The 16,942-nt window shown below is 50.7% G+C and overlaps 1 protein-coding gene across 1 annotated transcript; it reads right to left on the bottom strand.

Annotated features, from left to right (window-relative positions):
• Positions 1–301: 301 nt before the first annotated feature.
• On the bottom strand, positions 302–16,757 carry ACTR1A (actin related protein 1A). Its single transcript, XM_048060709.2, has 11 exons — positions 16,601–16,757; positions 11,644–11,708; positions 10,680–10,755; positions 9,761–9,886; positions 8,839–8,963; positions 8,282–8,498; positions 5,345–5,437; positions 4,244–4,418; positions 3,627–3,688; positions 3,224–3,264; positions 302–2,578 (listed from the first exon to the last, which is right to left on the bottom strand). Exons 1-11 carry the CDS (start codon positions 16,646–16,648, stop codon positions 2,476–2,478), a joined length of 1,131 nt encoding a protein of 376 aa, XP_047916666.1. The 5' UTR covers positions 16,649–16,757; the 3' UTR covers positions 302–2,475.
• Between the last annotated feature and the right edge of the window lie 185 nt (positions 16,758–16,942).

Below are 16,942 nucleotides of genomic sequence, written 5' to 3'. Positions count from 1 at the left end.
ACCCCTGCTCAGCCAGGGCTGCCCTCACTGCCTGCACCCTCCCCCTCACTCCCTCTTACAGCTTCCCAGCCCCTCAGCTGCTCTGGGGATAATGACTGTCGAGGACAGCAGCTTTGGACACCACCAGGGAGACCTGAACATCCTACCTCAGCACAAAGGCCTGCTCTGAAGGCAGTCTTGGACCGCAGGTGCTGTCTCCACCCAGCAATTAGCCAGCAAGTTCTGTACAGGCAAGAGAAGAACACAAGTTACCTCCTTAAAAAAATGCAAGCGTGGGAAGATGAGGCCAGGAAGCTTGAGGTTTGTATATGAATGACTTTATTTAAGTACGCTGGGCACCACCAGGCAACATGGTTTGGACAGTGTGCGAGGGAACAGTCAGGCAGATCAAACAAATGCTAGATTGGAGACGGCACCTTTCTGTCCGGTCACTGCAGTTTACAAAACGGAGCACTGCTGCTTCTGCAAGGCCAGCAGAGGGGCTGGGGAGGGGAGGAAGAGATCACTGGCACTGCCTGGGGCACGTGGTAGGTGAGCAGAGGGGTTTGCTTCCTCCCCTCTGCACAGTTACAACAGACCAGCAAGAACGCAGCTTATTTTCTGGCAGAAGGAGGCTGAGCAGTGACAGCTCTTCTCTACCCGACGGGTTCTTGCTGAAAACCACGATCTGTTCTGCTAGGGGTAGGAGAACAAGCAACACGGCCTCAGCTGGGAACACACCACCCAACCTGCCTACCTCCAGCCTCCCGGATCCCGGGGAACACTCTTTGTGCTAGGGCAGCGTGCTGCTTGCTTACATTCACGTCAGCTGGGACAACACGCCAGCTCCTGCCCAGCCTCTGCAGCGGGGCCGTTGCAACCCTCCGGCTCCTGCCCCTTCTCAGCTCTGGCGAGGGAGTGACCCCAAGGTGATGCGTGGAAACGAACGGAAAGGAGGGGAACAGGGAGGAAGTGCCACCAAACAACTCCAGGCCCACTGCGAATGCCGGGTAATACAGAAAATCAGCGGTGAAAGAAATGAAGAGCACCAACAGAACCAAGGGGAACAGTGCCACACCCCCACACAAGCCGGCCTCTGGGCCCTCCCAGCGCTGCAGGAGGGAGGAAGGTGTTCTAGAGAAGAACAGCCAGCAGCTGAGCAGAAAGGCCTAAGCAGCACAAGAGTACAGCAGAACACAGCCCCCACGACAGCTTGCTGCTCCCAAACCCGCTGCTCCCACCAACGTACTGATGTGATTTATTGTCCTCTCCTTTAGCGCATCCACAGAGAACAGCGAGGCTCCCTAAAGAACAGTTACCGAGTGGCGATGCAGGGCTGGCTGGTTATTTTGCGAAGCGTGTGTGCTGTAAACAGTGTTAACATCAAACAACAGACAACTGGGCAACAGGTGTTCAAGGAAGACCCAAAGCAAGATTCCCAGGTGCTGCGGTCAGTATTTGAGATATACTCAGACATTTCAATAAATAAAACAATTCTTACATTACAACGCACCTTTCCAACTATTGTTTTGCCCCCAAGTGGATATAGTACACAAGTTATGCCTGGCTGAAAACGCACGCTCCCTTCGCCCTGACGTGGCAGGGAGGAGGAAAACAGCCTCAACTCTTACAGAGAAAGAACGTGAGCGCTCAGTACTGTAAATCTTGGCAGGTTGAGGGGGAACACACAAGTGCCTTCACCCCCACTCTGGGGCACTTGCTTCCAGAGGAGAAAAGTTATTTAAAACAAGGAATGAGAGAGTAACCGTCTAGTATAATGAAAGCTGATTAGAGATTGCTTTGTTCTACTCCATGCAATATGAACTAAGTCCTATCACCGACCTCTCCAGCTGTGGCACCGACCCACACATCAGTCTGAGAAGTTCCACCCAGCCACACACACACACACACCCCATACACACCAAAAACAGTGGGGGCAAACGGGCTTAACTGTTGAGAATGTGCTTTCTCTTAATTAAAAAAATATATTAAAAACAACTTCAAAAACCTACTGATGTTGAAGACGCTGCAGACTAACTAAGAAAGTAGCTACGGGGCCTCAGGTGTGTATTTCCAGACGATCCAGGCATTGCAGTCAGGCTGACTAAAGCCTGCGTGAGCAGTTTGCAGTGGTTGGCTCCCTTCTGGCTTGCTAGGCAGATTCTAAGCTGTTCCCTTTGTTTTCGCTTGCTCATTTTACAGTGGCAAATGTGATCATAACACAGGAACTAAGGGACTGAAATGAAAAAGGAATGGGCCGTTCTGGAGAAATTCAGACTGGTATTTTCTCCTTTCCATTAAAAAAAACAACAAAAATAAAAAAAATATGAAGTTAGTATTAATACAACCCTCCTGCTGCTGTCGTCTTTGCTCAGTGACATCGGGGCATGCTGGCGCACACACACACATACAGGCAGCTCTCAGACACTCGGACTCAGAAAAGCGAGTTTAGAACTGAAGTGAGTCTTCGGAGGAGACTGAGGACAGGTCCCAGGGCTAGAAGGTTTTTCGGTGGATGGCACGAGCTCCGTCTTCTTCATATTCCTTTTTCGAAACCCACATTTTCTTAAAGGTGTCCAGTGAGGCCAGAATAGAGCCACTGGGGAGAGACAGACATGTTATGTATTACAGGAAAACGGGGGCACTCCCACTGCATCTCTGCTGAGAGGAGCTCTTTCTATGGCACAACACTTCCACGCTGGAGAAAGGTGCCAAGGCTCCTGGTTTCCTACAACAGAAATGCTCTCTGAACGGTCACCTCCTCTCCCGTTAGCCTCAAATGTGCTGGCACCACAGAGTCTGGCACCAGCCACCCCCCAAACAACGCAGTGACGCTGCTGCAAACACCAGCCCTCTTCACGTGGGATCTGGTCTCACTGCCTTGGATTCTGGAGCTGAGTTTAGTTCTCCCAATCGGCAGAGATATACATAAGAGGGAAAATGCACCTAGAGCCTCTGCCTGAAGGCATTTACTACCAACGAGCTTGTTCAGCTTTGGCAGAACTGGACTGGCTAAGACAACAAGGAAAATTAACAGGACTTGCAGGAGCCTTAAAGATGCAAAGGGCTAAGGGGCTGGCAGCATGGATGGAGACAGGCTCAGGAACCAGGCTGAGTATCACGTGGCGGAGCAATGACACCCTTCCAAGACACAGCAGCAGGAGGGACAGTGGTATGAGAGCCAACAGACAGCGATTCCCCTGCCCTCATCCCACAGGAAGACCCAGCAGCATGCAGTACGTACCCGATCCACGTGGAATACAATCTCTCCTGAGGAGCTGATATCTAGGAGAAGCAGAGAATCAGTCAGTACTTTTCCATGCTCCAGCCTGCTCCTCCTGGCACACTGCCCTCCCCACAGCTGACACACACAGGTACGACCTCTCCCACCATAAAGGCACCCAGCAGGTCCCCCACAGAACCATGCCCAGGATCCTAGACAGGCATGCTGTCAGAGGAGCTACCTTCTCTGATGAAACCACACAGGTTTTCATCACGATAGCAGATACTGTTGGGCTGTCTCCAGGAAAGCTGTTGCTGGTTTGCACCACGTGGCAGCAGCATTTTTAGCACAGTTCTTTCAAGAAGACAAAGGCCCCAGAACAACACACAGAGCATGTGACAAACACCCAAGAGAATGCTCCTACCCTTATTTTGACGTCCTTCGGAGCTAGTTTCTTCACTTCGCTCAAGAGCCTATCACCAAAGCCTGCACAAGACAAAAACAAAGTAGTGTGAATCCCTCAGCAAAATTCCAAGTTCCATCTACTAACAATGTGGCCATATCCTACACCGTCCTATTTAAACATCCCACTCCAGATCTCACAAAGAAACCACTTCGGAGAAGCACAGAACACAGCCAGAGAAGTACCCGGATCTTGCCTCACTCAGACCTCAAACACTACCACAACAGACTCTGTCCCTCAGTAGCTGCATCCAGCCCCGTTGTAGAGCAGAACAGGGTTTGAATGGGAAAAACAGGATCTATCTGGAGATGTCTACCTGTGGATAAAGGGAGGACAAGTTCTGGCAGAGGATATCTGTAAGTTAATAGGGGCCAGATGCACCCTGGTTCTGAGTAAGACTCAGAAAATTAGAGTGAGAATTTGTGGTCTGCTTGTCACAGTAACTCCCCAGAGAGAACAGAGTTCCCACAGCCCTCATCCCACAGGACAAGCTGGGTGATCTAGGTTATCTTCCCAGTTTCACATGAGAAGGAAAAGGGATCATGTATAGCGCAGCCCACTGAAAGAGAAGCAGGAACCTTTGAAAAGCGTGGAGCCTCCAGACAGCACAATGTTGGAGAACAGCGTTCGCCTCAGGTCCATGTCTGATTTTTGAATGGCAAAAACGAGCACCTCGTGGAGTCCTTCACATTCCTCCCCTATCAGGTCTGGCCGGAACAAGAGCTCCGGGGCTCGAAAACGGGCGGGGCCGATCTGCAAGGGGAGAAAGTCGCACAGAGTGAGAGCGCAGTGCGGCCCAGTTCACTGTCTCAAGTTTGGGTCTTTCTCTCTTAGGCAAAACTTCAGAGAAAGAGTTTCTTGGACACTCGTGCTGCATCGTTAGCTCCCAAGTGACCACCACATTGACCTACTACTTCTGGCAAAGGTGCTATTTCTGTTTTGCAGATGAAAGAGATAAAGAAACCTGCTGTTGCAAATCTTTAAGTTGCTGTTTCAATTGTAGTAAATTCTGCTGAATCGTGGTGTTAAATTGGCTCATGAGTAAGTGCTGTTAAGAAGCACACAATCCAGTCTAGTGATTTGCCATAAAAGTAACAATAAATCCTGTATTGCTGCTAAATCAAAGCTCTATAAAAATAATTTGCAACATTTGCTCAGCTCCATACAGCAGGTCAATGGTGGACAAGGGAGCAGATCCACCCCTGGTGCTTGGGGTAAGACCTGCATTTCTTCTCATTCAACCATTCTACAGAAGGCTCAATCTTTTGAGGAGTATTCCCAAGTCACTCTTCAAACCAATTGTTTCTGCAGCTCTAGGCAGGACAGAAGCCATGTACAAAACCCCAGTGGGATTTACAGTAAGCTGGTACCAACCCACAGTTCATACCTGATCCACATAAAGATTTGATAGATCAGGTATGCACTCAAACAGCTCTCAGTCCCCCTGGCCATGCTTTGTCCTTACCCAGGACTTCCAGAAGAATTAGTGAGGTTTCTAATAACGTTTTCTTCCCCTAAAAACTCCAGTGCCCCAGTCAGCAGCCTGGGATGAGTTCTGCTCTTTTAAAATTACCCTCTCCCACCCAACACTGCATTAAGTTTCCCATCAGTGGGCAGAAGGCTATTCTGGAAAGCCAGTGCATCACAGGAGGAATCTTCTGACAGTGGTCCTCACAAACCTCAATCGTGCTTCCATCTGGCAGGTAGTACTGAGCCTTCTCAGTCTCCAGAGTCTCATCCTTCTGGGGGTTTATTGACAGGTAGCAGGCACGCTGAGAGAGGAAGCAGAGTCAGGGAGGAGATGAGAAGGGTAAATGCAAATACTTTTTATAAACACTTTTCTGACTACAAAAGGTAAGTTCCTTAACTATCAAAATCCAAGCACCCCTTTGGAGAGACCAATTTCAACACTACTTTGTGTTGGGGAAAAGACCTTTTGGGTTCTCATCAGGAAAAATACCTTATCTGCTCTTCATGCTTCGGCTCCATGTAATAAGAGACGTTCAGGCTGCTCACAATCGCTCTAGCTGCTGCTCACCTTTTGTTTTCATCCCTCTCTTACTGCTTAAGAAGTTATCTCCATCTGCTGCAGATGGGATAATTAACGTGAGAGCACTTCCAACCTATTGTACCGCAAAGCAGAACAGGCACCTGAAACACCTTCAGTGACACTAACCATATACAAGGGTGGCTTTAGGTAACTTAGCAACAGATTAGGAGCATGAACAAAATCTGTTATCGCATTTCAGAGGAAATAACTATTAGCCAATAGTAAAAATTTCTTAACATGGTCTACGTGGCTCGCTGCCTGTTGTCCGCTTACATTCTAAGTTATAGGAAACAAAATATTTTGACTCTTCAAACTGCTCCGGCAGCCTTTTTTTTTTTTCTTCTATAGATCAGCTTTGCTTTTCCAAATTGTTATCATTTGGAGATTAAAAACAAACAAACATCTAAACAGAATCACAGAACAGTTGAGGTTGGAAGAGACCTCGAGATCATCCAGTCCGACCCCAATCCTCTAGCAGAGTCAGCTAGAGCAGGCTGCATCCAGTCACGTCTGGAGTTATCCCCACAGACGGAGAACCTACAGCCTCCCCTCTGGGCAACCTGCTCCATTCTTTGGCCACCCTCACAGAAAACCCTTTTTCAGGTAATTTCTTTTATAAACTGTTTAACATCCCACTTTTTTTTTTCCTAATTTTTCCCCTTAAAAAAAAAACCTTGACTCAGACAGACTGCAATAGATCACAAGCAGCTTTTGGGACTGAGAAACTCCCGTGTCTGGGATCTAAGCTTTGCACTTCCCACGGTACATTCAGACTAAATTTCCAAATGTCTCCAGAAGAAAGCAAGCTACAAACACAAGAAGCCAAAAGCAACCCCTCCAATTCGCAAACCAAGTCACAAGCAGCACCAGTATCACAGAAATCTCACTGCAAGTTCCAGGCTCTGACATCCCAGAAATATGCTACGACTTCCCAATTAAAATTTATCTTAAAATAAGGCAAAAGGTGTAGGTTAGAGAGTGAACACCAGACTGCTTCCGCTCCTCTTTAGCAGTCTCACTGGTGAGGGTAGTCAGTAGGCAGAGCAGGCCTTGGCTCACTTTTCCCTGCTTTGTTTCCCTAAGTCCAGAGAAAAGACTGCACGGGTACAAGATGTTGCATCTAACAGCCTGCACGATGTCTTTTAAGAGCTCTGTCACCCAGGATGCAAAGGGAGCCCTGGCCACTTACAAAGGATACAAGCATAATTCTGCAGAGTACCAGCTTCTTGCTCTGTCCCGTAAGGACACTACAATCGCATTGCAACGCATGCTTGGTGTGTCAGAACAGGCTGCTTGTGAGGCACAGCCTTCTCTTGCAGGCGCCTGATCTCTACAACTCCTGGTGCACAGACACTGTCATACCTGCACGTGTTGCTTGCACCTGCAGCAACTGCAGCTTGTGTCGGTGGGGCTCGCAGGATGAGAGTAACTGCCAGACATGGGCGGTACTGAGCTGAGGACTGGCCCTGGGTACCGAAGGCATGAATGGCAGGCAGCCCCTGTCACACAAAGCCTTGCTGAAATCAGAGAGCAACCTGGCTGTGGGAGCACGGCGGTACCACGAAGCCGCTGCGAGCAGAGCAGTCACCAGTTCAGAGCTGCTCTTCGCCGCCCCACCTTTGTCCTCTTCTCTCGAAACACAACAGAAGGCAAGGTAACTGCTTTGCCAGGGATCTTAATCATGCCTTTCCAAACTGCTGCACAGCTTTAAGGCCACCAAACACTGCATTTGCCACTGAAAGGGAAGCCTTTGTAAATAGGAATGCTGCCAAGTGGATTTTTTTCCATGGGAGGGAAAGAAGTAGCAACTTGCAATATCCCACTCGTAATCCCTACCTGTTACGGATTTTCCAGTCTTAGCTTAAAGAGTAATACTAGTGAAATACTGGTGAAAGGTGTCAGACCTGAGAAACTGCAGTGCAGATACATGGAAAATACTCTGAACCGCCAGCTGTCTTCACCTCAGTGTGTACAGCCCCTTGGCAGGGATTGGACACAACCTGGGCTATAAATCTTAGACCACACAATGGCTGAGGTTGGAAGGGACCTCTGGAGGTCATCTTGTCCAGCTGCTCCCATTTCCAGCATGGTCACCTACAGCAGGTTGCCCAGGATCACATCCGGGAGACTCTACAACCCCTCCGGGCAACCTGTGCCACTGCTCGGTCACCCTCACATTAAAACAAATAAATAAATAAAATCCCTTTACATTCAGAAACTGTGTTTCAGTTTGTGCTTTCTGTCCTGTCCCTGAACATCACTGAAATGAAAGTGAGTCTGGCTCTGTCTTCTCTGCTCCCTCCCTTCAGATATTTATACACATTGACAAAACCCTCCCAGCCTTCTCATCTCCAGGCTCAATATTCCCAGCCCTCTCAGTATTTCCTCACATGAGAGTTGCTCCAGTCCCTTAATCATCTTAGAGGCTCTGCTCTCCCTCAGGTAGAAAAAGAAATGAGGTTCAGAGCTAGGTAGGCTGGCACTTCCCGCTGTATTTCAGAGAGTCACAACTTCCCTGGGGCAGAAATCCCTTCCTGGATAACCACAGGAGCAGACAGTACATCACCTCCTTGATGGTCTTGACAATCTCAAACTCTGAGGTTGTGTGGAAGTCGTAGCCTTCCTTCCGGAGATAGAGGCGCAGGAAGCGGGACACATCGCGGCCAGCGATGTCAATCCGCATGATGGAGTGAGGCATGGCAAAGCCTTCGTAAATGGGAACCGCATGGGTAACGCCATCCCCGGAGTCCAGCACCACCCCCGTGGTCCTCCCAGTAGCATACCTAGTGAAGGGACAAACCATCGAGCCAAAAAGAGCAATTAAAGGTGAGCCCCAAGCATGCAGCACAACCAGACCCAACTCTAAGAGCAGAGATGTCACACAAACAGGCTATTAAAAAAAAATAAAAAATCCCCACAGCCAGTTCTCATCAGATTTCATCCAATTCCTGTGAACTCTATTACAGAAATTAAAATTTAAATTCAGTTTATGCTTGAAACAGGAGATAAGTCAAACATTTGTGTGGTCTTCCCTGTTTTTTGTTTGTTTTTGGTTTGGGGAACAAATAAAATAAATTTCAAGAAACATTTCACAAGCGCAAATCAAAGATGAGAGGTACGTACAGGCTGAGCACAGCTTGCATGGAGATGAATAGTGCCGGCACGTTGAAAGTCTCGAAAAACACCTCAGCAGCACGTTCTCTGTTCTTGCGTGGGTTTAGGGGTGCTTCTGTCAGCAGCACAGGATGCTGGTAAAGAAAAAAAGCTGTGCTGTAAATAACCAGGACGCAGCTAGATGCGTGCTCCCCCCAAAAAAAAATCTGCTTATTGTTTCCCTTTTGGAACCAAGAGTAGAACAAGACATGTGGAAGGGAGTAACTTCAGGTAGTGAGCTCTGCTAGACGGTGAATAATCGCTACTAGGTTGGGGGACCAGCAGGGCTCTGGTCTAGTTATGAAGACATCTTAGGAAATCTGCCCTGTGAGTGACCCTTTTTCATTAAGGATGAACAAGGTGACCCTTTGTACCAAAAGTCAGCCAGACTGCCCAAAAAACACAGCCCCTAAGAAAGCGTAAAGGCGTATGGGTCTTGGCATGTGTAAGCAGAAGAAATATTCTTTCTCCACTTACACAACCTCTTACTCTCAGTCATTTAATAATTTTTGGTCAGCTCCTTCCAAACCACACGACTGTGGTTTTCTCCTTCCTCACTTCAAATTATGTCACTGCTGAGTGGGTATGCCTGATGCACAGGCAAAACAGGAAAAGTAAGGAGCACTTGGCATAGAGCAGAATATATTAGAGAGTGTGCGAACAACAAACGTTGAAAGTCAAATTTTCAGTCAGGCCAGAACATGAGATATGGGGAGGAATTCTTCTTGGACATTTCTCGCATCTCCCGAGAGGTGAAAGAGCTTAATTTAACAACAGGTAAGTTTAGAAAGAACAAAGGAAGAGTCCCAAGTTCTTCCTGAAGTTCAAAGCCTCCCGGTGTTATGCACAGCAAGGAGAGACTCTGGTGTCATCACATAACGAGACATCTCACCTCCTCTGAGAACGTCTGAAGCTGGTCTTTTGAATACACATACTGCCAGATGCGCTCCATGTCATTCCAGTCCTTCACTATGCCGTGTTCCATCGGGTATCGGATCGAGAGAAGACCTCTGTGCTCCTGAGCAAACAGAAACGACAATCCAGCATACCTGTCGGCGGCTGAAACAATTCACTTCTGAGCATTACGACTACAAATTCACCTGAGAGACTCGCTTATTTCCGACTCCACTGAAAACCAACACATCTCCAGTGTACAGGGTGAAGACTGAACGTTAATCACAAACATCTCTTCCAGAGAAGCATACTCAAAGATTAAACAAGGCTGTTTTACACAGATCAGGAACGCATGGTGTCTGCAGAGCGCATTCCATCCTAACAGGTTTCGAGCCAATGTACAGACACCTATCAAATGCTATTTTTGCTCTACCAGCTCGGCCACGATATAAAACATAACAGGGTGATACTGGAGAATGTAGTTCAGAGGGCTCAGGGGAAACGTGAGACCAGAACGACTGCCTGCTGACAAAGGCACGACTGTGGAAAGCGAGAGCCTCTTGCCCACACCAGGGAGATAAAAGGTAACCCACTAGGGTCCATTTCTAAAGTTCCCAGTCAAGAAGACGGGGATGTAACCATACAGACCACAAAGTAGCCTAGAAAAAAGGAGAGAAACAGAAGGACTTGTGAAAATGAACTGGGACTGAGGAAAAGGTCTGTGGACAGCAGGTTGGCACAAAAATTTCATGAAGGTTCCAACTTCAGACTGGACACACTTAAAAGCGACAATCTGTTCTGCTCTTCAGACCTACCCTGCTCCCAAGGAACCCCAGCTCTTTCAAGTGAGACTGCTGCAGCTCCTACAGCAGCACAGCAAGGCACATGGGGAAGTGCAGTAACACAGGCTTTCTTACCTCTGCCTTCGGACCAATGAAAATGTCCCCTTCTAAAGCACCAGCCATAACACGAACGTGCTTTGGTCTCCCCACACTGCAACAGAGGCAAAAGTATAAATGCTTCAGGAGACAACTCAGGTGTGCCCAACAATTTGCTACCTTTTGTTCCTCTCAGCCCCAGGCAGAGCTTTCTAACAGCAATGACAGTCTGAGGGCACTCCCAGGTGCAGACAGACCCAGGTTGGCTCTGTGTGAGCTAATCCCAGAATCAGAAGCGAAGGGAGCAGACTGTGGACACTTCTGAAGTAACAGGACATGAGCCAGTTGAGTCTGGCCACACTTTACCTGATGATTCAGGATTCCAACAGTGCCTGAGGTAAACACAGCTAGACTGAGCAGCGGCCTGAGCTGACAGACCCCCACGATATTGCTCGACCTCAGGCAGGCTCCTCAGGTCAGACCTTTATAGTCCCATACCCCATTTCACCATACAGCTGAGTCTGCATTGGTCAGAACAAATACATCCGTTAAAAAAACACCCCGTTCCAAATAACAGCCAGTGACTATTCAAAGTTCCTGATCCAGCAGTCCTTCTTCCAGTAAAGCTGTCAGAAAACCTCCAAGGAAGCTTGGCAGGAATGAAGACTTCAGCCCACACACCGAAGGAATGCAGAAGGATTCACACCTCCAGCCCCAACTTCGTCTTTTTGGTGGCGACCTAATGTCTCAAGACTAAAGAATCCTGCAAAGCTGTAGTGGTTTGGGGGCTGAGCCTGAGGAAGTGACAGATCATCCTTCATGTCCCATGTCCCCCCTGCAAACCTGCAAGTGCTTTACAGCAGAGATCTTCTCTCCCTGACGCTTCCGTACAGCAGGCAAAAAGTGCCTAACTCATTTACCCAGTAACACAACCAGACCACTCTTCCCCTCCACATATCAAAGAATTGGTTCACGGTACTGAGAACTGAACAGGAGTACTTACTAGTTTGGGAAGCAGTATTTCGGTATTTGATCGCCTGCAAAACCTGCTTTAATCACACCCGAGCCCTGTGGGAGGAACAGATAAATACATCAGCTTACCACTCAGTCACCTTCCCAACTTTTAAAAGAGCAGCAAAGTACATCAGCGTTGCCAGATCCTCTCCTTTTCACTAGGGATAAAGCTCCCCGTGGATCCTGCGGGCAGGACTGGCACAGGAAGGTGCCAGCAGACCGGCTCGGCCGCTAGAGGGGAGTAACCCGGCACCCTCCTGGCAGGGAGGCGTCGCGCAGGGCACAAGCTCCAGGAGCATCCTGCTGTGGCTCCGGGTGCACGCCCGAACACCGCCCCGTGCAGGTGTTTTTCTAACCAATTCCACTGCTTCTGCAGCGTGTTAGAGGTGCGCGAGGCTGAATCCCAGCTCTGCAGTTTGCTGTCGATCTTAAATGCTCCCTGGGTGGAGGAGAGCTCTTCAGAAAGCCGTGCAACGGCCACCAAACCCTGCCAGCTGTGGGGGCCACTGCTAAACCGGGTAGGATCAAGGTTGTAAGCCTTACAGAGGGAGAGGATCTGGAGAAGATGAAGGGAGAGCAGATGAAGTCAGAGAAGGGAGTAGGCAGTGTGAAACGAGTTGGAGCAGAGAGTAGGAGAAAGAAATTCAGGAGGGGGATAGGCTAGCTAGCGCTCAGGAGGCAGGTCACAGAAATCCGATCAGAAAAGACACTGGGAACTAAAAGGGACTGCGGTCTGGAAACGACAAAGGTGCCAGTCAGCCTGCAAGAGGAAGGGCTGGAGGCAGGAAAAGCAGCTGACAGGATGGGGCTTGTTTAAAAGGGACAAGGGAGATGAGATGAGGGATGGCAGTCGAAAAGGAGCAAATCCCAAAAGCTTCTGTGACGTTCGAGGCAGCCCGAGCAGCCCACTCGGGGTGGGTGAAACACCCACGGGAAGCCCCTGGCAGGGGGCTGGGGCTGGGCGCCTGGCCCCTCCGCTCTGTCCCTGGGTGGGCTCCAGAGGCACCCAGCGTGGGGCCGTGCCGACGCCCCCCACACACACCCCATCCCGCACAAACCAGCGACATCTCGAGGCACTGAGCAGCTCGCAGGAGCGCCCAAGTTTCGCTACGGAGCAGATTTTCCCAAGCTCCCTTTGCCGGCTGTTTCAGACAAGGTGTCGGGCTTTGCACGGTGCACTTGGTGTGCCCTGCATGGGGGCCAGCTGCTCCTGCCTTAAAACTCTTAGAGGCAGGTTTGCCAGGACGCATCTGCGAGAGAAGAATATGGGGGATGCCCTGCCAAGGGGACAAATCTAGTTCTGCAGAAGTGGAAGGGCTGCATCCTACAATTCCTGCCTCCTGGCAAATCTCCCAGCGCCTGCACACACAGGCACAGGTGGGACGAGGCAGCCCGCGAAGTGTTAAGATGCCATCCCCTCGGACGGCCGCTCCCCTGGCCCCTCACTTCAAAGCAAAGCCAGGAATAAAACAAACGCTATTTTGATTTTCCTTATCCAGCTTATAAACTCTGTACCCGGGAAATAACATCATCCTTCGTCAAGCCCTGTAGCAAAAAAAACAACAAAAAAACCCACACCAATAAACAAATAAAAATCCCTGAATCAAATGCAGTAAGGTAACCCCACCAGAATATCCTTCCTACTGAATATTTTGTTCTAGCTAATGACCGATCTTCCTGCCAGGACACTCTGCTGCTGGGGAACGGTTTCAGAACAACGATGTTCCTATTTTAACACGGGGGGGGGAAAACTGCTTTATGCCAGGCCAGAAACTACCCCGCACGTCCTGGTGAGCTTTCCAGCGAGTTGTGCATTTTAAGATTTACATACCGAAGTTCAAAGTTAGCTGAATGTGTCGGCAGCTCAGCGATCTTTGCTGGAGCTACAGACAAAGGTTTGTTTTGAACGCGCCAGCAAGATGGGACTGGAGCAGAGTTGTGCTTCCCAGCGCCTGGGCACAAAGCGAGTTTGCTGTCTCCATACTACCGAGACCTGAGAGCACTTTCTGGCCATTCAAATTGTCTTCAGAACTTCTTACTTCTCTGAAGTTGTGTGTGTACTGAGCAGACCTATTTATTATACCCCATTTTGAGACTCCTATGAGTTTGAGACTCCTATGTCTCATTTTGAGACAGAGGAAAAGGTTTAAGCATTGAAATAATCCTAGACAGTTAAGAAAGTTTAAAATAAAGAGCAGGTTTTTCCTCTTTGTTTCAAACAAACAAAAAAAAGGAAAAACAAGAAAAAAATACCATGCATCCTCCTTCTTTTATAACCTCCGATTTATTAAAACTTAAAAGAATTTCCAAATTAACATCCTTCCACTAGTAGCAATCCTGGCTGGGCTTTCATCCTCCTTGCCAGTTTTCTTTTCTTTTTTTATCTGAGCAAAAAAATAAATACATAAAAGAATAAAGGAACCACATCTTCCTTGGCCTTCATGTGTGAAATAATCTCATGGAAAATTATCATGAATATCTTGAGGTGGCTGAACATACCTCTCCTGCTAGCTCTGTGGCCAAAGTCAGTTATCGATTCACCCACCTCAACGCCTTTCGGACTCAAATTTAAATAGAAATCAAAAAGCCAATCTCCCATGTAATACTTTTTACGGAGAATGCACATCTCATATTTTAAACCTATTTTATTAGATGCACATTTTATAAGATCAAAGCCACACCAAAGACACGGCAGCCCTTACTGACAGCTCTGATGTTTAAAATGCCCCTGCTCAGACAACAAAGCCAAATTTTGTCCTCTTTACATGAAAGAGGAGACAATTCCATGAAGGTCAAGGAACTTGCGCTTGCCTAGGCCACAGCTGAACCACGGTGTCTACGAACACGTGCCTTCTGTCCACCAGGGCTCCCGGGACATTTATTCCACGGAGAACTTGCTGGAGTGCAAGAGGGGGTCACACGTGTTTTAGAAGTGACTTACTGGACAGGGCAGAGTATCGGATCATGCAGGGGTACAACTGCAGCCTCTCACTGTACGCTACAAAACTCCCTGCTGGAATCGGGAAGCTGAGCTTACTGTTTGGCACAGAAAACAAGTCGTGGTTGAGGCTGTGGCCACATACCTGAACATCCTTTTGGAACACACCGGGATACTGGGGCAGGCTGGGACGGGGAGGGTCTGGCTTGTTGACCAGCTCAGTACCTCAGCTCCCCCTCCCCGTCCTCCCGCAGGTGCACATCCATGGGCAGGGCAGCGTTCAGCCTTGCAAAGCTGTCGGCAACTCTGAGGCAGCAGGAGCGGCACCACCTTTCTGTGCAGCTCTGCTTCCCACCCTGCCTGAGCTCACGAGAGCACCAAAAATGCAACGTCACCACAGGGCTCATCAGCTGACAGCCTGCGAGCACTGAAGGCAGATCTCACAACAACTGCTTCATTCCACAGCTCATACAGGGAGGGGACGGAGGGAACTCATTTATCAGAAAGGCAAGAGTAAGAATTAGCTTTTAAAAGCAGCTGTTAAAATGACAAAACAGTCGGTTTCTGACCACGAACCCTTCTTCAGGTCTGAAGCAGGGAGGAACGAGCAATCGTTGTGCTAAGTAACAAAAAGGCTGCTGTTAGGCAGAGGCTGCTATTACGTGACTGTATCACAACAAATTTGTCCTCACAGTGCCTGGGAAGAACTAGCGGCTAGCTAATCACTGCAACACGGCAGGATCAATGTTACTCCAGTCATTTCTAAGAACAATCAACCTAAGCCCTGCCTTTAAGTCCCCAGTAATCTCTCCGCTGTGATTCCAGAGGAAGAAACAACAACAACGTGTATCGGAGAGCTCTGGTTGTAGAGAGGCAACTGGTGCCTATAATAAAGAAAAGGTTGCAAAAACTGACTCGATCTGAGATCTATAAATCGTTCAGATTGTGAAAAAAGCGGTGGGTTGAGATGTGCTCGGCTAGCACACGCACATGGCATATGGTGAAAGGATTCGGCAGAAACTAAGATGACGTACAGAGAAGGCAGCGCGAGCACTGACCCTCTGAAACGGCAGAACTGGATCGCTGACAGGAGAGGCCAGAAGGGAGGGGCGTCAACGCGTGACTCAGCTGAGGAGGCTCCCTCCGAGCCTCCCCATCCCTTCCCTCCTCCCTTTCCTTCGTCTTTTCCCTCAGGAGGCCACCCCAAACTGCTCAGAAGCAGCCCAGGAGCACCACAGGTGACGGCCGGGACCCACCCCAGGCCCAGCCACCACCGCGGGCCTGCTGAGGGGCAGCGCCGCGAGCCGGGCCCAACCGGCCGATAAGGGCCGCCACACCCCACGGCCAACGTGGCCCAGGCCGGGCAGAGCCCTGAGGGGCTGGGGCCGGGCGGGGAATTTGTGACAGGAATTTGAGACGCGTGGGGGTCCCGGTCCCGGCCCGGGGGTCCCGGTGTGAGGGGTCCCGGTGTGAGGGGCGGCGCCCGGTGCACGCCGGGAGCGCGGCCGAGGCCCCGCCGCGGAGCACGCCGGGAGCCGGGCCCCATTGTCCCCCAAGGCACAAAGCGGGCCGGGCGGGGCCGCGGCCCCTCCTGACGGACAGCCCCGCCGGCCAATGAGAGCAGGCGCTCCGCGCAGGAGGCGGGGCGGGCGGAGCCCCGCTCCGGCAGGTGACGGCGCTGACTGACGGCCGCGCCAACCAATGGGAGCGCTCCGTCCCGCCCCGCCAGCACGCACCTCGGCGGCGGTGGGGGCCGCTCCTCACAGGCGAAGGGCAGCGACCCTCCGCCGGGTGACAGGCAGCCGCCTCAGCCAATCGCGGGACGCCGAGCCGCCATAGCCCCGCCCCGCCAGGACGCAGCGCTGGGCGAGGGCCCGAGGCAGCCGGGCCGGGGGGGGGGAGGGGGGGCAGCGGGCGGGGCGCGGCCGCCCCCGATGACAAAGGGATCGCCGCCGGCGGGCCCTCCCCGCTCCCCCCGGCCCCGGGGCGCGCCACCGGCCGCACTCACGTTGTCTATCACGACGGGCTGGTTCGCTATCACGTCGTAGGACTCCATGGCGAGCAGCCGCCGCAGCCACCCGTCAGGGAGCAACAGCCCAGCCGGCGGCGGCGCATGCGCAGAAGGGAAGCGCGCGGCCGGCTGGGTGATGTATTCCTCCGGCCGCGGGGTGTGATGGGAAGTGTAGTCCTGGCCCCGCGGGGTGCGGCGGGAGGGCGTGGCGGGAGCGGGGCATGCTGGGAGTTGTAGTACGGGAAAGTTGTAAATAAGGGGGGGGGTGGGCTGTGGCCGACTGAAAAAGGGGTGGCACAGAGCCACGGGGGGGCACTGCTGGTTGTGGGGTGCAGCGAT

Source organism: Anser cygnoides, chromosome 7 (assembly GCF_040182565.1).
Source record: "Anser cygnoides isolate HZ-2024a breed goose chromosome 7, Taihu_goose_T2T_genome, whole genome shotgun sequence".
Classification (NCBI taxonomy): Eukaryota; Metazoa; Chordata; class Aves; order Anseriformes; family Anatidae; genus Anser; species Anser cygnoides.
Note: the sequence above shows the minus strand (reverse complement) of the source record. Positions and strands in the feature narration are given on the sequence as shown.